At 39.2% G+C, this 23,718-nt stretch overlaps 1 protein-coding gene across 1 annotated transcript; it reads left to right on the forward strand.

Moving 5' to 3' along the window:
• Positions 1-14,594: 14,594 nt before the first annotated feature.
• LOC136759655 (G-protein coupled receptor 83-like) lies at positions 14,595-21,401 on the forward strand. The gene is made up of 5 exons (XM_066714620.1): positions 14,595-14,598; positions 14,882-15,282; positions 18,966-19,091; positions 20,047-20,180; positions 20,819-21,401. Exons 1-5 carry the CDS (start codon positions 14,595-14,597, stop codon positions 21,399-21,401), a joined length of 1,248 nt encoding a protein of 415 aa, XP_066570717.1.
• The last annotated feature ends 2,317 nt before the right edge of the window (positions 21,402-23,718 follow it).

Consider the following 23,718-nt stretch of genomic DNA (forward strand, 5'->3'; position numbering starts at 1 on the left):
TGGTGTGCCAGCTAAATGAATGATCATGATGATTTATTGTCTCAAACGTTAAGACGCTTGTCTTGTGTGGTGCAGTGGTCTCACAGTGTCAGCCTGTGGGGCGTTTATATGGCCCTTCCCATGTCCATATGGATTCTCTCCAGGTATCTGCTTTCCTCATGCTTCCCAAAAACATGCTGCTTAGTGGACTCACTCTTCTACATTGACTGGTGAATGTGAGGGGTGTGTGCGCGCGCGTGTGTTTGTACTCTGCCTCGCACCCTGTGCCTGCTGGGTTAGGCCCCGGTTCCCGTAGTGGATTAAGCGGTTACTGAAAACAGCTGGAGGGCCTGCTGACATTTGGAAAGGTACAGTTTTTGATATGAAACAAAACAGCTCTAATGGAGAAGTCTCTAATGGACAGAGAATTGCAAGAAAGGTGAAGGGGCAGGTTTTGTTCACGACATACACTCAGATGCTTAGCATTTCTTTAGTCTGCAGTGAGACCATGTGATGAGGATTAACAGAATAGGAAAAAGTCAAATAATGCTCTTCTCCTTCACTTTTCTAAATACATGGCTTTTAACATGGTTTATATATAGAAATGTGTTTCCTAATGTGTTACAGTTCTTTGTTTTTACACATGGAGACCTTGTGGGATTTAAACAAAACTAATCTGTAGTCACACATGTGGTCCTTTAACCATTGAGTACGTCATGATTGTCTCACTACCACACGGCTGCCTTTGAAGCCTTTCAGCATGGTAATCAACCAGCCTTTGAGTAAGACAACAGAAATAGAAAATGTATGTGAATCTTTTATTTGAAACAAAGTTGTGAACGCCATTGAAGCGTGTCTGAGTCACTGCACCATCTGTAATACCCGTCAAGTACATGTTATTCAGTGTAATGCTAATTAGACTCATTAAAGGTCAAACCGGTGCGGCCGATAAATTACCAGACGGCAGTCTTATTTTCAGGGAAAATGTGACAATTGTGAGTTTGTGTTGTGTTTTGAAAACATGTTGGATGTATGAGTTTCATGTATCAACACAGGAACCATTATCATTGCTATCACTTTATCCGTCTGCTTTGAGGTGTGTTCACCTGACAGATACACTGATTGCTTATTGGTAACATCATTGATCAGAAAGATGAAGTTCATTCAAATCCAAATTACACTCCAGCAAAGACACATTCCTTCCACTGTTTGTTGATTTTACAAAATGACTGCTTGTTTGTTTGGCTTGTTTACTCAGCGTGTGATCAATCTAAAAAAAGATGCTCATCATAGGGAAACAGTCCAACAAATTAAGGACTTGAATCGAGGATTCTGAATGTTACATTTCCTTGTACCTTGCTCAGTCTCGACACCATCCACATAAATACAGTAATAAATTATACACATAATGTTACAGGAGGTGAATCGATTACTTAATTAAACTTTTTTTGGTTTACAAGATGCCTTTCTCATAATTCTTTATTTAATTTTTTGTCTTGAATGGTTGTAAAGTTCATTAGAGAGAGACGATACACAATTTCATATTTTACTGATTCTTCTGCTACAGGTAGACTCTTTGAGTTAGAAGATGTTTGTATTTTTAAAGTAAATTATTTAGACAGCTCTAGCAAACTTAATCAAACTAGATGCTGACAATAGAAATGTAAAGACAATAATCTTTACAATAATCTGCAAACGTAATGAGAAAGACCTAGGAGTCTACGTGGACTCCTCACTTTCTCCATCCAAACAATGTGTGGATCAATATAAAAGGCAAACAAAATGCTAGGGTATATTGTCAAAAGTGTAGAATTGAGAACAAGGGCAGTGATGTTCAGACTGTACAATGCACTAGTTAGAGCTCATCTGGATACTGTGGACAGTTCTGGGCTCCACACTTCAAGAAATATATCGCTGCTCTAGAGGCAGTTCAGAGGAGAGCAACCAGACTTATTCCAGGTCTGAAGGGAACGTCCTACTGAGAGACTGAGGAACTGAACCTTTTCACCCTGGAACAGAGGAGACTACGTGGGGACTTGATCCAAGTCTTCAAAATTATGAAAGGCATCGACCACATCAAACCAGAGGAGCTTTTCCAGATCAGCAGGGACACACGCATCCGGGGACACAAATGGAAATTGGGCTTCAAGGCATTCAAGACAGAAAACAGGAGACACTTCTTCACACAGAGAGGCATCACAATCTGAACAAACTCCCCAGCGATGTGGCTGAAGAGACAATTTGGGAACATTCAAAAACAGACTGGATAGGATCCTTGATCACTTAGTTATTAATGGACATGAGACGAGCACGATGGGGTGAATGGCCTCCTCTCAACTGGACACTTTCTGATGTTTCTTTCTCTCAAGTAAATCCATCCAAAGATTCAATTCAATGCAATTTAAATGAAAAGTTGCCTAACAAATTACATTCTAGTTATACATCTATATTATGACATGTTTTGTAATCATACTTTTCAACCCTGTCATTCTATACAAACGTTGTTCAAACATTTCCCTTTTCATAATACCCAGGCATTTGCCACGGCATCATCTTGAGCTTTAAAGAACCGAGAGCTGTGGTACACGTACATAATTTATGTAATCGTATTTTGAAATGTATGTATAAAATTACGTTTTTTTTTTGTGTGCATGCTCTGGGTACCAAACATGAAGCAACTCTTTTCAAATGCCCCTTGAGAAAAGAAAGACCTAAATCAAAAACAGTACCACAGTGACTCTTTCAAAGAGCGGAAGTTGGTCTGGTTCGTGCCACTTTGGATGAAGATGTTGTCCTTACCCTTAAGAGGGATTGTTTGGACTCCAGTACACAAACACAGCGCACTAAAAGCACTCAACGCTAAAGGGTATATTTACTTCATACAGCATTTATCATTATGGAGTTGGGTTACTCTATAGTTACAGCCATCTCAGGTAAGAGCTAAGAGTGGTTGAGATGACAAAGCATCACTCAGAGGTTTCCTAAGGATCATGCACACAGCAAGTCAGGTAACACTTTATTCAAGTTCTCAAAGTTGTCGTTGTAAATAACAACCAGGAACGTATCTTGAATCTCCAATGATAATGACAGTTGAGTTCAGATTTTGTTTATTGCATTCATGTAAGTGACATTTAAGTAAGCCTGAATGAAGGAAGCTATAAATTATTAGGGAACCATCTGGGATATTGATTATCCTAACATGTGGTTCTTGGGGTTTACCATTAGCAGGGGTTTTATTACACTGGATTTGTTATGCATTTATCCGTTTCATCAGGAAAGCTTCTTACTATCTCAGATAATGTCATCCTGTAGAGCAGGCTACATCACAGCCGAATAATAAATGACCTAGAAAGTGTAATTCACATACTGACTTCTTCATCTCACTAGAGGCATCATCTAGAATGTATACTTTTGATGAGATACATGAAAATTCCACACAAAATCCTTTACCCAAGGAAATCTGGAACACAATAGCACTTCCATCGGATATTAAACTAGTACAGACTGCAGTGTACATGTACCAATTATTATCATCATGTTTCAGTAACTGCAGAATAAGATTTTAGAAGTGACTTTCCTCTCAAGATGTCTGCTCTGCACTTTTCCCTCTCGTTCCTGACTCACACGCTTGTTTTTCAGCAGTAAATAGAATAATCCCCATAGGTGACATTCTGCTGCCCCCAAGTGTGTAATCATTGCAGCATCATGTCTCCACTGAAAGAGCTGGAGAAACGCTTCAGGCTGCAGATCACTATAATCATCATTAGGCTTTCTAAAATTAGTAGTCCTGTCTGACAATTTTACTAATACTATTAATACAATTATACCTGTAAGAATATAAATCTATATCTAAATGCACATGTATGTTACAAGCAGTAAAAACATCTTTGCACTCTGAACAACTGTTGACAGCCTATCTCCTGAATTAGTTTAAGTCACCTTGGGTACAAGCACCTAATAATTTTAAGAAGAAAATAAGCACATGAAATAATGTAGAATGATTATAATAAAAACATCACTTAACCCACTTTCTGTGCCCTGAAGTGAGCTGCTGTCACAGTCAGCCCCAAAGAGAAAAAAAAAAGTTGGATGAAGTGAGTGCTTCTTTTGTGAGCCTTTGACCTTAAAAAACACCACATACAGAAGAAGAAACAGATGAAATTGCCTTTATCTCCTTTAGTTGGCCCACTATTTCAGTCTGCAGACACTGTGGATGTGAATGAAAGCTATAATCCCTTATGACGCTGCAACTGAATTCCTCCTGGAAAATTACACATCAGTGCTGTTCATTTTCCACTCTTCTGTCAACGTTTTTCTCTTTGCAAACTTTTTATTTTTATTAAAGTTTTGTCCTCGTGTGAGCATCGCCTCAGCTCACCTCACGTACTGGCAGATTCTGGCGCTCCTGAAAAAAGCTGCACATTGAAAGCACCCTCACCTGGTAATTACAAAACAATCAGCCCTAATGAACACTGAGCAAGTGCTGGGTTTGCAAGAATAAGATGAGTTTTAATCCTGACTTTCTCTGTGTGTAGAATAATGAATAGGTGGTAATTAACCATTCCACGCAGGGCATGAGTTTGGGGTTTAATTATAGTTTCACCGAGAGTCTGTGCATTGCTTTTGTACCTGCCTCGGTTTTTATATCTTTGATTAAGCTTTCTTCCAGCAGAGGGGGGTGCTTTCCAGCGAGCCACTGAAAAGCTGTTTGTCTCCGTGCCCATTCATCGGGTTGTTATTGGGAGAATGAGAGAGAAGAGCTCCAGGACTGAAATATCCAGCTGTTATCACAGGTGTGTGAATGAGCCGAGCTCTTTGATTCAGCTGTTTGGCTTTAATGAGCAATAATTGGGCCAACTCATCTTTTTCTGTAACTTACCTATTTCGTGACAGTTTCCAAGTGAAAAAGGAGACAGTTGTGCAGTATATATTACACACACGTTGTGCTCTATACATTAAAGACTGCATTTGATCAAAGCTTCAAATCACATTATTTTAAACCCAGTCCTTGATTGCGTATTTCCACTGGGTAAAGGAAAGTTTCTATCCAATGAAAAGCTGTTAAAAACTACCAGCATTGTAGTTTGAAACCAGACGTGTTGGATTGACTTTATATTAGGAGATTGGAGTCTTATCCCTGTCTGAGCTGAAACAGTTTATGTGCATTATAATAAAGCCATCTTAGTTCAATACTGTCATCCACAAAGTGAACATACATTGAATTTATATCGCACTGAAATTGAAAAGAGACCATTTATCAGTGCAATGCTGAGCAAGCACTCTGGAGACTTACTTAAATGTTTCAATTTCAGAAACAAAACAAAGAGCTTCACTCTGCCATCCCATTATTTCGCAGGCACTATCTAGTTAGAAAGCCTGATTAATAATAAGCATATCAATATGATTTAACATGTTCTGCGGCAAATTGAAATAATGTTCCCCAACAAACAAACAAATTATGCTGTCAGGTGTTTTAGTTTGTTGAGTTCTAATGCATTGTGCTACATCAACAATGGAGTACCTGGATTGACTTTGGATAACACTTGATAAATAAATCCTGCTTTTAAAATAACAATATATATTAGATCAAATCAGGAAAAACATGCCTATGTGAATCAGTCATCCAATTTCCCATACTCAGCTGTCAGGCACGAGTGCAGTCTCCTCCCATTATTTATTCATATAGATATCTTTGTGGGGTCCGTTGTAGGATACGTCAGACAGATACCACACAATAGACTGCTTCATTAAGTTTAGAGTACACTGTAACGGTATACTAAATGCTAAGGCTTGTATAGCACCACTATTATTTGTGTATTGGAGCTTAACAATGTGTCTGACACCCTGCTGTCATTTCATTACTTTTTATATCTGTTCTCCCTGCTTCTTCTGTGTGACTTGAGCAGCTATTATAGAGGCACAACAGCTGTGCCAGCGAACGTGTTCAAATCAATTATCATCCTGTAGCTCCTGTATTCTAGTACAGATTCCTCTATTTATTAGACTAATAGGACATGTCTTGATAGCTTATCTGTGATTTAAAAACATGTACTTCATTACACAACCATGTAATGCTTTAGAAATACAAATGTGACTCTAAAATGCAAAATAGAGTGCATTTCAGTAATTAGGAAATCAACATTGTTATGCTATATGGTTCTTAGATTAAAAATCTAAATTCATCTGATTTGTTTGTTTGTTTTCCTGTCCCAGTAGGAGCCACATTAGGCAAGCTAATTACAGAGAAATTAAAAGTATATTTATGTCTCAGATTGAAAAGGCAGTGCATTTTAAACCTATGGTTAATACCATACATTATCATTAAAATAGTACTACAGGGAAAATGTAATGTTAAAATGTGACATAATAATAATAATATATATATATATATATATATATATATATAGAGAGAGAGAGAGAGAGAGAGAGAGAGAGAGAGAGAGAGAGAGAAAGAGGGAGAGTTTTATAATTGAATCGGAACGGAATGCAAAATGATAACTGACATCTTTTCATAGCTGAAATTTCAAAGTACTACTTTGTTGTAATTTATGAACAAATCAAAGCTGTTATACTTCAAAACTGCTAAAAATCAGAGCTTGTGTAACAGAAGAATGGAGATGGATGTATCAAATTGTGCGTTTGATGGTTTCACTCAAAACCTGCTTCCTTAATTATTTCAGTTTTAGAAATTCAGACATTATTGAGCATCCTCTTGGATATATGTTCAGAGTGATTTTACGCATCAACAAAGCACAGACACAATTAAATGAAGTATATCAATAAAATATATACATATATGTCTGCCAAGAGCAAATCAAAACACTGACCTACCTGCAGATTACAGACTTGTACCCAGTCAGGGTTAAATTGATTGTCCGAAGCCACTTCTTGTCAGTAGACATTCATAGTTACCTAGAAATAAAAGATTATCCTCTAGAAGCACAATGTGCAAACAATCAAACTATCTCACATCATTGTGTTTATGTGGTCTAGTCCAGGGTGTCCAAGTTTTTCCCCCCACATGTAGTAGGCAATACAGGGAGAATCTACTTTTATACTGTAAGGCTACACCCTAAAAAGTAGAAGGATTTAAAGACTTAATTGTTTAACATAAATAGATAAACAAATGCTTTGTTGTGAATAAATTGTTCAGTTCATAGACATAAATGTCAACACAAGGAGGAACATACTGCGTTATAAACGTCTTATGGGAACTCCTGCCGGAGAGAAAATAGAACATATTGCCACCATTTTTGGGCTGCAAGTACATCCCTATTATGTAGCTTGCTTCTTTCCATTCAGTTGCTGATGATGCATAATTCAAACCTTAATGTCTGTAACACAATATTTTGCTCCATAGAAGAACTAACTGAGTGAATTTGCCAAATGCTTAAACTACATTTTGAATCAAAACAATTGTAACTACCCTTTTCAGAAACATAGACTGGGGGGGAAATTATTTACAGTGACTTTATTTTCCACAGCTTATAATTCATATTCAGAAAATAAACATGCTAATTTGCTTACAGATATGGGCAACATTTGTAGTTACAAAAATCCTAGACCGTAACATTCAATAGGAAATGGGAAAACAACAAAATATAATACAAGATAGACTCGCCAATCAAGGTGATAAAGTTAATGGCAAAGGATTGTGTCGTATTAAATGTACTGTTTATTACCACAGCATAATGGATGTTACCATTTATTTTACCTAACAATGATTTTGTGCAACAGGTATTCACAGCTAATGGTTTCTGTACTTCAGAAGTGAATTCTCAGATATTTCTTCCTATTGTACGTCCAGAAGCCTGAGCTGTCAACCAAGCCACTCCAATAAACCGTGCTAGTAAACCTTGACTGCTTCACCCTTGCACAATCAACCTCCATTGCAATTAACACTAAGGTGCAATTAGACAATGTTTTCCTTTGTTTAAGTAAGCGGTGGTATGAAGAGCTATTGTATGAAGTGTAAATATGAATAGTAAGTGGCAATCCAGGCATACGAAAATATCCCATAGAGCATCGACCAAAACACACTTTGTTGTGCACAATGAAGCCTTTCCACACATTTCTACAGTAATGCAGTTTATTATTTCCATATATACACTACCGTTCAAAAGTTTGGGGTCATTTAGAAATGTCATTGTTTTCAAAAGAAAAGCACATTTTTTGTCCATTAAAATAACATCAAATTGATCAGAAATACAGTGTAAACATTGTTAATATTGTAAATGACTATTGTAGCTGGACACAGCTGATTTGTAAAGGAATATCTTCATAGGCGTATGAGGCCCATTATCAGCAACCATCAGTCCTGTGTGTCAATGGCACGTTGTGTTTGCTAATCCAAGTTTATCATTTTAAAAGGCTAATTGATCATTAGAAAACCCGTTTGCAATTATGTTAGCACAGCTGAAAACTGTTGTGATGATTAAAGAAGCAATAAAACTGCCCTTCTTTAGACTAGTTGAGTATCTGGAGCATCAGCAATTGTGGGTTCAATTACAGGCTCAAAATGGCCAGAAACAAAGAACTTTCTTCTGAAACTCGTCAGTCTATTCTTGTTCTGAGAAATGAAAAGATGTGTACAGGGTAAAAGGGATCTTGAAGAAGGAAGGCTATCACTCCATTTTGCATGCCATACCCTGTGGACGGCACTTGATTGGTGCCAATTTCCTCCTACAACAGGACAATGACCCAAAGCACAGCTCCTAACTATGCAAGAACTATTTAGGGAAGAAGCAGTCAGCTGGTATTCTTTCTATAATGGAGTGGCCAGCACAGTCACTGGATCGCAACCCTATTGAGCTGTTGTGGGAGCAGCTTGACCGTATGGTATGTAAGAAGTGCCCATCAAGCCAATCCAACTTGTGGGAGGTGCTTCAGGAAGCATGGGCTGAAATATCTTCAGATTACCTCAACAAACTGATATGTAGAATGCCAAAGGTCTGCAAGGCTGTAATTACTGCAAATGGAGGATTCTTTGACGAAAGCAAAGTTTGAAGGACACAATTATTACTTCAATTAAAAGTCATTATTTCTAACCTGTCAATCACTGTATTTTCTATTCATTTTGCTATATTTCCTACTCAAACTCATTTCATGTATGTTTTCATGGAAAATTTCTAAGTAACCCCAAACGTTTGAATGGTAGTGTATACACATGATTAAATATGAGCTTACACTGTTACAATCCTTGCAAAAAAGCTACACACATATATATATACACTCACCTAAAGGATTATTAGGAACACCATACTAATACTGTGTTTGACCCCCTTTCGCCTTCAGAACTGCCTCAATTCTACGTGGCATTGATTCAACAAGGTGCTGAAAGCATTCTTTAGAAATGTTGGCCCATATTGATAGGATAGCATCTTGCAGTTGATGGAGATTTGTGGGATGCACATCCAGGGCACGAAGCTCCCGTTCCACCACATCCCAAAGATGCTCTATTGGGTTGAGATCTGGTGACTGTGGGGGCCAGTTTAGTACAGTGAACTCATTGTCATGTTCAAGAAACCAATTTGAAATGATTGGACCTTTGTGACATGGTGCATTATCCTGCTGGAAGTAGCCATCAGAGGATGGGTACATGGTGGTCATAAAGGGATGGACATGGTCAGAAACAATGCTCAGGTAGGCCGTGGCATTTAAACGATGCCCAATTGGCACTAAGGGGCCTAAAGTGTGCCAAGAAAACATCCCCCACACCATTACACCACCACCACCAGCCTGCACAGTGGTAACAAGGCATGATGGATCCATGTTCTCATTCTGTTTACGCCAAATTCTGACTCTACCATCTGAATGTCTCAACAGAAATCGAGACTCATCAGACCAGGCAACATTTTTCCAGTCTTCAACTGTCCAATTTTGGTGAGCTTGTGCAAATTGTAGCCTCTTTTTCCTATTTGTAGTGGAGATGAGTGGTACCCGGTGGGGTCTTCTGCTGCTGTAGCCCATCCGCCTCAAGGTTGTACGTGTTGTGGCTTCACAAATGCTTTGCTGCATACCTGCAACGAGTGGTTATTTCAGTCAAAGTTGCTCTTCTATCAGCTTGAATCAGTCGGCCCATTCTCCTCTGACCTCTAGCATCAACAAGGCATTTTCGCCCACAGGACTGCCGCATACTGGATGTTTTTCCCTTTTCACACCATTCTTTGTAAACCCTAGAAATGGTTGTGCGTGAAAATCCCAGTAACTGAGCAGATTGTGAAATACTCAGACCGGCCCGTCTGGCACCAACAACCACGCCACGCTCAAAATTGCTTAAATCACCTTTCTTTCCCATTCAGACATTCAGTTTGGAGTTCAGGAGATTGTCTTGACCAGGACCACACCCCTAAATGCATTGAAGCAACTGCCATGTGATTGGTTGGTTAGATAATTGCATTAATGAGAAATTGAACAGGTGTTCCTAATAATCCTTTAGGTGAGTGTATATATAGATAGATAGATAGATAGATAGATAGATAGATAGATAGATAGATAAATAAATAATCACTCTACTTTTATTTACATACATCATACTGTTTTTAAATGCTGTTTATTGCAAACTAGTGTTCTAAAATTTTAGGCAAAGAAGAGATTGTTTTCCAGTGGATAACACTAACCTACCATAAATTCCTATTGTGGCTTGTTATATCCCTCTGCGTCAGGACTCCTGGAGTTGTCTAATGGTGGAAAATATAACTCAATAAAAAAGATGGGGTTTGGCAGAAATAACACCAGAGCCACGTAGCTTTATATAACCATATACTGTTTGCACTTGATTGAACAAAACACCTCATAATCACGGTCTCACTGGGCAAAATTGGGCCCTTGTGAAGAACCAGCTTCCCACTGAACATGTGACACGTTCCTCAGACATCAGGTACAAACAAAACAATAAAAATAAACAAAAAAATCAAATCAAAGATGTACTCTACTCTTTGGTAATAACCAGTCAACAGTTAATCAAAACTCTGCAGACATGCGTACAGCCTCCTGTACAAGAGTCTGAATGCCCCCTCTGCTCTTCACCTTATATACCCACCCTACCCTTGATGGAACAAACCAAAAGGTTAGGATACAGAGAGCAAAAAAAATAAAATTGAACTAATAATAAACAGTAATCACACTTTCCTACAGTTCCAGATTACATTTAAAAATATAAATACAGATCTCATTTATATAACATTAATTGTGTTACAGTTTAATGTTTAAAAATCAGTGTTTACCTATTGAAATTATAACCCCCCTTCACGGGTAACATTGCCATGGTGCAACATCGTTGAGCAGGCCGGAGACGCCGCGCTCCGGCTAGAGACTGCAATTGCAGCAAACCAACGCAAGGGTAAAGGGACAGGTAAGCTAAGGGTCCTTTACTATTAACCTCGGACCTGTGTAACAGCCAGGCCCCAAGTTCATCACGTTGGATCGCCACACACAGCAATGACACAGGAAGACACACTGAGCACTGGCATCCATCGCATTGCTGGTAACGAAGGGAGAATGAAAAGAGTGGGTAAACAATGCTGGGACTTGACATTTGTCTATGCCCTTAAATACCAGAATGAAAAATATCAGACAAAAATAAGGATTATGAATAGGCTAGCAATAACAAACCGAGTTTACAGGTTTCATGAATAAGCACAGAGCGCAATATGTGCGCATTATTTCCAGTCGGGTGATGACGGGAGCTCAGCCCTTAATACTAGTATTTGTGTAAATCTATTATGTGGAAGTCAAATCGAGCCAATTCAAACGTGTCATTATTTCACCAGCAGGTGTGAATTGTATTACAATTACTGGGTAGTTGCAATCTCCTGTGTACTTGTTGTAGATTAATTTGTACTTTGTTTCATGTTGGATTATATATATGTCTGGATGAGAGGTATGTTAAACTGTTTTTCAGTGTCATGAGGTGGAATGCACTTTCAGATCTGATTTCTCAAAGCCGATACACTGGGCTGGATAGTTGAGCACTCAGGCCCGGGGCGGCACTGTACTGTGTGGCTCAGGCCAAATGTAAAACAGCGCACACTTTATTTTCAGTGTCTTTTTTCACAGATTTAACATAAATCTTGTGTTTTTTTCCAGATTTAGTAAATACTTAAGAAGTTCTTTTCCACATTTATAAATATTTCATTTTTTTAAATACTTAAATAAATGCTAAATCTCAATTTTTTAAAAATAAATATTTATTATTTGATTCAATATTTAGCTAAATCCTAAATCTCTGAGTCACAAAATAAATGTTTAGCTTTTAAATAAATATTTTGTCTAAATGTAAATTTTAAATATTAGTGTTAAATATAAATGTAAACGTCGAATCTAAATCCAAATGTTAAATATGAACATAAATGTTAAATTTAAATATAAATGTTAAATGTGGAGTTTGCAAAATAAATATATAGCTAACATGCAAATCCAGCCCCGCCCCTCTGGTCAGGTCAGCCTCTCACAGCAGTGGGCGGGGCGTGATCCCTTACATGGCGGTGGCTGAAGTGACAGCGAGTGCAATATATTATTTTTTCTGTTACTATGAAATTAGCACGGCATTCTTACTGTAAGAGTTCAAAGTGGTAGGTCAGTTGTTAAACAGCTCCGGGTATTAATGAAGCAAGGAAAATGTGGAAGGGAAATCAAATCCCTAAGTTGAAATAGAATAAGTTACAAAGGAAATTAAATACAATTGTCCAAATTGAAACCAATAGTGCAGTATTCCCAGTGGTGCAAAGAAATCTGCAAAAATTGCAATCAAGGACAGTTATCCAATCTAGCTATTTTATCCTATACTTTGTCCGAATGGTGCAAGCAGGCATCTCCAGAGAAAAGCACTGAATCAGGAACAAACTCAACAGCAGCCCACACACTCGTTTAAATCAATCTTTCTGGAACAACTTGACTAGGTAGGAACAGCAAGTTTCTTTCAGATGAGCCTCCGGACCCCTGGACCGCTGGACGCCAGAGCCCCACCGAGGATTGCTGGACCAGTTCGCCTGAGCATCTGCACCACAGCTGCATGCTGGAATATCTTGCTGTGCTCAGATCCCAATTGTGGGATGTAGGCATCTGAACGCGGGGAGGAATTACACATCGCATGCATCACTCTTGTGCTGTAGTCGATAGGTACGTCAGCATGGTGAGGTATCCCAGCATGCACCACCGGCCATCCATGACTAAGTAAGTCAGTCACTTTTCCACCACTAACTTCTGTTTCTTTTCCCTTCAGGTCCCCGGCGCAGCATAGCGGACCGGAGCAGTGAGAAAAAGCCACCAACAACATCTGGATCTTATATACGAATCAATAAACCAAGTCCTTTACAAAACAAAAAAGAAGCTAAATGGTCTGTCTTCTCCTTCTAAAGTCTCTTGTAGGCAATGCCCAGAAAACACACAAAAGCAGCCATTTGTAATCCAAAATAAGAAGGAAAAAAACTAAAAACATGGGCACCACACAGCCAGAAAGAACAAAATAAGTAAGTGTTAAGCACAATACTGTTAACAAACTTCCCAGCACTTTCCTTCAAGATAAGAAACTCCTCTGATGTATGCAACTGGGTCACTTCATTTATATTTCAAAGTTGTAGAGAGCGTATACATAATGTACTTTAAATAAACCCTGTGAGAGGAGTTTAAGAAATGGTCTGAATGAGGCTTCAGGAATTATTTTGTTTGAAAATCAGGCTGGCTGGGCATGCTGCAATATTGTTGGCAAGTCCCCTAATGATGCCCTGGAAAATCAGACTTGTTTTGATAAACCGAGGGTGATTTCTAAACAAGTCCCCGGGCCTCCGGAAACCCTGTCTGTCGTAGTGTACCAATGCTGACGTGTTAAACCACGGCCTCACCACGTTCCTACCTTCACTGATGAGAGTGTCTTTACCAGTGAAAGATGAGTACACGAGGAGGCAGTAATGAAGTGAAAGGAGCTGAGCCCACGCAGGTCGGATTGCTCAGCTGTGTGCACTTGCCGGTAGTGCTGCCCGTAGGAGTCATGTGGCATTGTGTTGTGTTGTGTCACCGTTCCTGACAAGTCTGCATCTGGCCTTGACAGCCCAGCATAACAGTATTGTGCTAAAGAAAAAGGCCTATCATATCAACACCAACACATCTTTTTGATTTTAGACCTGGCTGCATGGGACAACCCGGTGACCTGTGAAGCGTCCACTTTTCCATTGCAGCTTTGTTTTGGGGTCTGATTTCTCTCACTTCATTTCCCTGCCTCATCACTTGGGCTGTTTCCACCGAGGGGCTGAGAGAGCCTATGCTAATGTGGAGGGCTTTTGTGGAGGAGAAGTCGGCGCTCTGATTGGACGAGGCAGGAGTGTGCGGCTCCTATCTCTTACAGCTGGGAAGTGAGCAGGCTCCGCACAGTGCTGAGTGATGCCAGCTACCTGAACCAAAGAAGTTCATCAGTACTGCCTTTCTTGTCTTCTTCCTTTTGTCTCTTGTGCTGCAGGTGGTTGTTTCTTTGCTTGACACAACAATTATCGTGAGTCATTGTCTTTCCTCCGTGGTGCAATAGGAGGAGAAACTATTTCAAAGGAAATTGGTGAAAAGGTTGACCTGAGTTCGAGAAGATTTATTGCTGCCTTTTTGAAGACATTTTCATCATGTGCACAATGGGTAAGGTTTGTTTTTTCATTATCTCTGTACTGTAACATGTTTTTTCAACTTTAATATTCAGTCTTGAGCTTCTGCTACAAGTATAGGTTCCTTTCAACTCACAGTCTGGGATGGTACAGCATTCACGTTTGATCTGTGTTCTCAATGTCCTTAGTAAAATGGATATAAAAACAATAGAAGAGTATGTTTCTGCAATTAGTTTTTCCTTCCATGATTATATTAGGATATACGAGCATAATACACTAGCAGAGAATAACAGGATTTTTTTGTCTTTCCTTTACAGAACCCACAGCATCCTATTTATTGCTGCCATCGTTCGAAGTGTCGAAGGGTTCAGAAGACACTCCTGTGGTCACAGACCTGAACTCCTCCCAGGCTGCGCACATGCACCGCCAGTACCAGTTTCCAAACAAGACCGCGTTCAACTGGTCGCTGTTTCAGATCACAGAGTGGGAGAAGTTTGCAGGGCTGGCTAAATACGCATCTGAGTCGCAGAACCTGACTGTGAAGACGCTGCTGATTGTGGCGTACTCCGTCATCATCTTCATCTCCCTGTTCGGCAATGTTCTGGTCTGCCAGGTGGTGATTAAAAACAAGAGGATGCACTCAGCTACGAGTCTGTTTATCGTGAACCTGGCTGTGTCAGACATCATGATCACTCTTCTGAACACCCCCTTCACTCTGGTAAGAGCCAGCAGGGTTTTTTCTTTTCACTTGACAGAGATGTTTGACCTCTTATACCAAGAGATTTACTGAGGGCTGGGCCATATGGCAACCCAGAGAAATCCATTGAAATCTACTGGCAGATAGATGCCAGTGTTCATTTAAATTAGTGGCAGGCAAATACTGAATATGAAATATCTTTTTGGGGGCATTTTTGAAAATCAAAATAGATTGGATTGGACTGCTGGTGTGCAATTAAAGTATAATGCTTGGAGATGTATGCCTGATATATTTTATTTGAGTTTAATGAGTGTAATGGGACGCTATTTGTGATTTTCCATATGCCTGTTACTCTTTAATAACCTTGATACTCTGACCTTGGTAAAATAAAATGACTATAGGATCTTTGCACTTTGAAATGGTTTTACTCCAGTTTTGTGGTGGTTCATTATAGGTTCATCACGTCCTCACTGTGCTTTATGACACTGGACCATAAACCTTGGTGTGCTATAGTAAACATGTAGTCTGGTGTAGTAAAGCACAGTCTAGTGCAGTAAAACTTGTATGCAAGTATAAAGCAGATTTCTCTGAACCAGCTATAGCTTAGAGACAATTACAACACAATATTTGTTCCTCAGATTGTTTAATTTTCTTTTTATAATATTAATATAACCAATCATTACAATTGTGCTGAAACATCATCAGACCACACTTTGCTTTGCTGGTTTCTGTGACGCTTTTATTTAAGTCGGATCAGTTTAAGGGAGGGATGAAACACAATATAATAGGGAAGCGATTTGAGAGGGTGGGGGTTCAGTCTCAGTCTTCACTCTCGCTGTATTTGCTTTTGTTCTAGAAAATAAATGTGTTATTTCAGGAGATGCAAAAACAGTCTCCTGAAGAAAAAAAACAAAACCTTATGAAGTCAAAGCTCAATTCCCAGGAGATATTGACTGGAAGAGAAAAAAGTGTTCAAAAACATTATGCATTCACAGCAACTCTTTTTTTTTCCCGACAATGCCACAATTCTACAGGGAATGAATTCAAGTCAGACTCCCTTTGAACTTCACAAAGAAAATCACTATTATTATAGCACGGTAAAGAGAAAGACAAATCCAGTTAGGAATGGTAATAAAATATGCAAAGCCATTAATACCAAATTCAAAATGTGTGTGCCAGCTTTACGCTTGCAAGTGGTTAACAGGTTTCAGATAAATAGTTTATTATTTACAAAGAAAGTTGTTTAGTATGAATGCACTTTATTTTCAGACAGACAAATTCAATGTAACATTTATTTTCCAGATCGTGTCCACAGGTTTGTTAAAAACATCTTACTCCAACAGGCTTTGTTTCATGTTCAATGGAGTCTCAACGAGGATCTATCTAGCAGAAGTACATAAAATCCTACACACATCATTGCTACTCACCAAAAACTTCAGGTGTAGCTTTTGCCAGTTTGTTTTAGTTAGTTTGTTTGTTTTTGGACAGGTCTCCTCCTGAATCTGAAGGCCACACACATTCAGTAATTTCCTGAGGTCTGGTCAGGTTACACACATTGTCACTTTAGCAATCACTGAGGTAAGTGAGAGCACAGCTGGAGGAACAGGAAAAATGAACCATGCTTGAAAATATCTACACGAAGGAGATAAAAGCCACAGATGGTTTAATACAATTATTCTTCACAGACTTGTGAAACTGCAGGAAACTCCAGTGCTCCATAATTTATTTATATATTTTAAATCAACCAAGTGGTCTTGGCAGAAGTCCACTGGGAATCAATTCACTTATTTTTTTGAGTTATAATAAACCTTATTATTTCAGTAATTTACATTGAAGCTTAAATATCACTGTATCAGTGTACAAGTTTAAGCCATATGGGAAAGGTAGATATTCTTGGCATATGTATTCAGGTGTTCATTTAGTGTGTAAAGTGGGCTGTACATTCTTCCTACAACTAATATAAACTGATGTTTTTTCTTTAATTTTGAAAAGCTTGATTTCTCAGGAGTTACTTTTGAGGTGAATTCCTGATCTTATTATTTCTTTTTCAACTCCTTAAAATAGATTTAGAGTCTGACTCGGGGTCAAGTGGCCCAAAGAACAGAATAAATCAAAATAACCGTTTAATACACTGTACTGCTCCTTTCCAAGGTCAAAATCTCTGCTACCCAGTTACATTATGCTATGAGCAGCGAACTGCACAATTGGTATTCATGGCACAACTTGTTCAGGGTCCAGCTCCTAGTTTTCCCAACAGTAATTGCTCTGTGTTATTTTTTTAATAGTTTTAAGAAAAGCTCTTTAAAATATGGCATTTAAGTATTTTAACATTTCAAACTGTGTGACACGTTTGCTGAATTTAGAGTAGACAGCAAACTTGAGGGTAATTATGCAATTCTCAGTGTTATTCGTGGGCATAGTGCAAAAACTTCCTAAATTGCGTTTTACCAAGAAGCTGTACTTGCTATCAAACTATTTTACATATATGACAGGACCTGCGATCCAGAAGATGTGCTACACGTATTGATTTTAGACATTCAAATAAACATGCCTGGATAACACTGTTTTCGGGATCCAGTAAAACGTTAGAAGGAGAAGGTGCGAGTGTCTGGGAGTAACAATTAAGCAATATCGCAGGCTCTACTGCCATCAGAAAACCAATTATGCGTTTATTTTTTAATTTAACAAACTTAAAAAGCTGTTTGATATTCTGAAAAGTGTAGTTCCCAACGCAATTCCAATAAAAAAAACTACATTACAGAAAAATATTTCGATTTGGCTCAAATACATCCTTATTCGTGTCGGGATTAGACAGCCGTCCTGTGCTAGTCCATCGTATTGCAGGGGGCGGGGCTTCATTCAAGCTTCAGGGAGCAGATTGGCTGGAGCTGAAACAGTGCTGCAGTTTGATTGGTGGTTTTGAGGCAGAGCGACATTGAAGCTGATTGACTGTGAGCACACAATCTCATAGGTCAATGTATGGAAATTATTTAAATACTTCTGTACGTATAAGTCTGTAGGGTACTTTAAGGTGTGAAATGTTGCCTGAAACAATGGTGAATATCCCCTATCCTGTGTATTCTAGGACGTCTAATGCATTTCTTTTCTCCCAGTGTGGATACATTAAGCACATATGCAGTTTCACTGTGAGTGTTAATATACTCATGGGACCCATTGTAGGTCAAATAAAAGCGCATTCTTTAGCCATTATTCCCTTCCCACTGAAGTCAAAACAGCCCTTGAGTCCTTGACCTCCTTCCGGCAATTAATCAAGACACATCTTTTCAGACAGTATTTGTAATTTAGCCATTTACTCTCCTGTAAGATTGCACTTTTACAACATTTTTTCATACTACTTGCATTTCGTTACTAGTACGCGTATTGTTTATTTTGATTTCCCTTATGCTACCTTTCCCTGGGCCCTTGACAGTGACCTAACATCGTGTCTGCCTTCATAAGCTTTTACAATCCAGGATGTAAGACTTATATTGTATACACTTGTGTAAATTGGAATTTGTAAAATGTATTATGCTTTGAACTGCACTGTATTATGGAAATTGGAATTTGTAATATTTTATGCCTTGTACTGCACTGTATTATTGCACTTTCTATTGCACTTATATTTTGTAAGTCGCTAATAAATAATAAATAAAAATAAATAAATAATAACAATAATAGTAATAATAATCTAGATCTGTTTCTAGGTGCGTTTTGTGCACAGCACCTGGGTGTTCGGGAAGGCGATGTGCCACATCAGCCGGTTTGTCCAGTACTGCTCCCTCCACGTGTCCACACTCACCCTCACCGCCATCGCCCTGGATCGGCAACAGGTGTGGAAACCAAATGAGAACAATGTATGGCACAGAAATGAAAGTAGATTATGAAAGAAGTGAGCCACTGGGACCAGTGGAAGGGACAGTTATATATGTCTAAAGATGTGACCCAACACCATCAAATAAAATGAAAAATTAGATAAACAGCAATTTGAGGTGATAGTGTTGCTGCATGTAAATGTATCACCAGCCTATTACACGAAGTGGACATTAAAATAATTAAAAACAAATATCAGGCAATGATATGGAGATTCAGCCTCTTGTTTTCAGATCAAGCCTCTTCAGGTGTCTTGTCCCTGAATATTATATTTGTTGTTTCCCATCAGCATGTATGGCATCTACTAGACTCTTTAAATGGCACAGACCGTGCAATGCACGGTGCCTATTAAGAAGCTTCTTCTGTTTTCACAGCATAACCTTGGTGTAGGTCACATATTTGGCAAACATACCTTGCCTGCAAGAAAAATGTGTCCCTGAAGCATGTAATTGCTATCAGTGGACTCTGAATGTACCTAATCAGTATTGTCAAAATAAAACTACAAGTAATATAAAGCCAATCTAGACAAAAGCACTCTTCTCTATAAAATCGTATTGCATACACTGAGAACTTTACAATGCCAGTGTGTAAAAACTGAAACTCTGACTGAACGCATTATAGTGATTCATGCTCTGACACTGAATGGAATTAGCAGCTTCATTATGGTTTGCAAAGTGCTGTTTTGTACTTTGTACCCAAATTCACAAGCTGCGATGCGTTGGGTATGTAAAGCTTGTAATTTGAGTTTGATCGCATTAGCCAGATGTCAGACATGAAAATCATATTGATACATTTGCGGCTGTGCTCTGTAAGCGTAATCTGTACAAGAAGCAATAGGCTGTACAACCCCCAAGCATTGAGTTTTATTGCCATCTCAGAATAAAAGCACATAGTGGTGTTGTCATTTTTCTTTAGGTTATCCTCAATCCACTGAAACCCAGGATGTCAGTCACTAAAGGTGTCCTCAGTATTGCGGTTATCTGGTCTATGGCCGCATGCTTCTCTCTCCCTCATGCAATTTACCAGAAACTGTTTTGGTACAATTACAGGTAAGGAACGCTTGAGTTCATTTGTGTTTTAAAGGTAAGGCAGCTCATCACCAGCTGTGGGATAGTTTGCGCTTCAAGGAGGCTTCAAAGGAGGCTGAGATTGATTGATTTTGTCATTTTGCTTGAAAGGACTTAGAATTGCAACTGTATCTCATCATCAGTTACTTCATAATATTGGAGCAAGAATTTAAGGATTTGATGTGCAAATGCAGGATGCATGTATTATCCATATTCAAGCTCATGAAACATACTGTCACAATACTACAATTGAATTGAGCTGGAGAAAACATAAGACTTTAGAAAAAAGACTGCCTCGCATTAAACCTGGGCTTTTCCTCGTGGGCTCATTATTTATAGCAGCTCTATAACTCCTGTGGGAAACATTTCTCTGTGAGAATGGTGTCAGATTCACATGAAGGAAGATGAAAGTCTCACTGGTTGAGTCTAATTTAGGCCTGCTGGTATTCCCGAGTTTGATTTGGCTTTCAGATTGGTGGATGCAAGAAAAAGCCACTGTCAAACAGGAGGCAACTAAAGCAGACACTGAAGTTTGGATTTAATCTGGATCTGAAGAAATTATTTGCCTAGGTACAATACGTTTTTTTAAATAAAAGCCTTTTCTTGTCACCTTTCTCCAGAGTTTCGACCATCCGCAGCTTCTGTGTGCCCGATTTCCCTGAGCCTGCTGACGTGTATTGGAAGTACCTGGACCTTTCCACCTTCCTCCTGCTCTACCTGCTTCCCCTCCTCATCATCACCGTGACCTACTGCCGTCTGGCCAAGAGGCTCTGGCTCCGCAACGCCATCGGCGACATCACCACGGAGCAGTACATCAATCACCGCAGGAACAAGATGAAGAGCATCAAGATGCTGATGCTGGTGGTGGTGGTCTTTGCCATCTGCTGGTTTCCCCTGAACTGCTATGTCGTGCTGGTCTCCAGCTTGGGCATTCAGACCAAAAACGCGCTCTACTTCGCCCTGCACTGGTTCGCCATGAGCAGCACCTGCTACAACCCCTTCATCTACTGCTGGCTGAACGACAGCTTCCGCTCCGAGCTCAAGGCCCTGCTGGGTCTGTGCAAATGGGTCCAGCGGCCGCAGAGTGACCTCCTGCCTCCCCCTTTGCCCTCGTTCCGCGAGGCCTGGCTGGAGCCGGCGAGGCCGTCCTCTCCAAGCGTCAGATCGTCCACCAACGTCCACACGCTCAACACTGACCTCTAGTGAAGCACAGACAACATCTTGTTGGGGTGTGAAGAATAGGGGAGTAGAATCTGTCCCTAAGGGGCCACCGTATCAGCTCCTTCACAGGTGTAATGACATGAATAATGGGACTAATTTAATACTTCTCTCCAAGCTGAAAAAAGATCTGTAGGGTCTGTTTCTGGAGGCAACAGACAATTTTAAGCTATCAACTGTAAGAACATAAGAACATAAGAAAGTTCATAAATAATAGCAGACCATTCGGGGAGTTTGTTCAGATTGTGACGCATCTCTGTGTGAAGAAGTGTCTCCTGTTTTCTGTCTTGAATGCCTTGAAGCCCAATTTCCATTTGTGTCCCCGGGTGCGTGTGTCCCTGCTGATCTGGAAAAGCTCCTCTGGTTTGATGCGGTCGATGCCTTTCATGATTTTGAAGACTTGTATCAAGTCCCCACGTAGTCTCCTCTGTTCAGGGTGAAAAGGTTCAGGTCCTCAGTCTCTCAGTAGGACTTTCCCTTCAGACCTGGACTAAGTCTGGTTGCTCTCCTCTGAACTGCCTCTAGAGCAGCGATATCTTTCTTGAAGTGTGGAGCCCAGAACTGTCCACAGTATCCAGATGAGCTCTAACTAGTGCATTGTACAGTCTGAACATCACTGCCCTTGATCTCAATTCTACACTTTTGACAATATACCCTAGCAGCCTTTTTTATTGCTTCCACACATTGTTTGGATAGAGAAAGTGAGGAGTCCACGTAGACTCCTAGGTCTTTCTCATGCGTTACTTCATCTAGTTCTGTTCCTCCCATAGTGTCATTATAGTGGATTTTTTTTTACCTGCATGTAATACCTTGCACTTGTCCACATTGAATTTCATCTGCCAGGTGTCGGCCAACAACTGAATATTATCTGTTGTAATATTATTATGTTGTAAGTCGCCCTGGATAAGGGCGTCTGCAAGAAATAAAAATAATAATAATAATAATAATAATAATAATAATAATAATAATAATAATAATAATCTAAGTCCCTTTGAATAACCTGTGCTGCCGAGATTGTATCTGCTGAGCCACCTATTTTATTATCATCTGCAAATTGGACAAGTTTGCTAACTATCCCAGAGTCCAGATCATTAATATAGATTAGAAACAGCACAGGCCCTAGTACTGATCCCTGTGGAACTCCACTAACAACCTCACTCCAGTTAGAAGCGACTCCTCTAATCGACACCCTCTGTTTCCTAGACATCACCCAGTTCATAATCCATCTACTTACATTACCCTGAATGCCTACAGCTTCCAATTTGAGGATCAGTCTTTGGTGTGGAACCTTATCAAAAGCTTTCTGAAAATCTAAGTATATCATATCATATGCTTTCACAAGATCTACAGCTGCAGTTGCATGTTTGAAAAATTCCAATACATTTATTAAATGTATTAAACACAGACACAACAACAACAACAACTGAGAAAATGTTAATCATGAAACCCAGAAAACCCCAGAACCTCTCAGTTCTGGATAGTTCACCGGGGGGTGCCACACTGCTCAGATGAAGGACAGGGAGGGAGACAGGGACTTTCTGCAGAGTTATATTCAGTAGTCCTTTTCAGATACAATGTACGTGTCCTCAAAATATTTGCATAGGATATTGTAGGATAATAGTCCACAATCTAAAGTGTTCTTTGCTTAGAGCACAAGTTGGGATGAACAAAAATAGACTATAATTGACTTCTTTAATATATAAATATAATTAATGTTAATATATGAATACAAAGTCACAAATGTATTCTGATCTTTTACAGATTTAAAGGGATCTGTACATTATAAAAACCTTACTAGCTTGTGCGAGCCCAGGATTCACATTGTGCCTCATTAGTGTAATTGATTCCCTCAGGTGGAATCTTAAATCCACACATGTATGGCATTAGACCCACTTTCCAATTCCAACTAGTCTTAGCTGTTTAATTTCCTTTGCTTTAGTAGAGTGAAGAGAGTTTTTAGTTTAAGCCATTGATCCCACTCATATTCATCTTATCTCTGCAAAAAAATGAAACAGAATCAACCTGCAGCTTTCCCTTCAAATTGCTTTGCCTTTTTGAGTCCAGTAACTCAGAGCTGATATTTAAAATATGTCATTTCATGATCTTCACTGGTATGCTTTGTTTGTTCTAAGAAATCAGACGTTAGTCTCAAATGATCTGCCAAAAACCTGGCTGATTATCTTTGAGAATCCTATTATCAGACAGATAAGTCTCTAATTCAACTCTAATGAACAGATTATTTACATATAACACAAGTAAGACTGATTGGTCTTTAGATGTCAAGGCATTTTTTGGTCCCCCT

This window comes from Amia ocellicauda, chromosome 10 (assembly GCF_036373705.1).
Source record: "Amia ocellicauda isolate fAmiCal2 chromosome 10, fAmiCal2.hap1, whole genome shotgun sequence".
Lineage (NCBI taxonomy): Eukaryota > Metazoa > Chordata > Actinopteri > Amiiformes > Amiidae > Amia > Amia ocellicauda.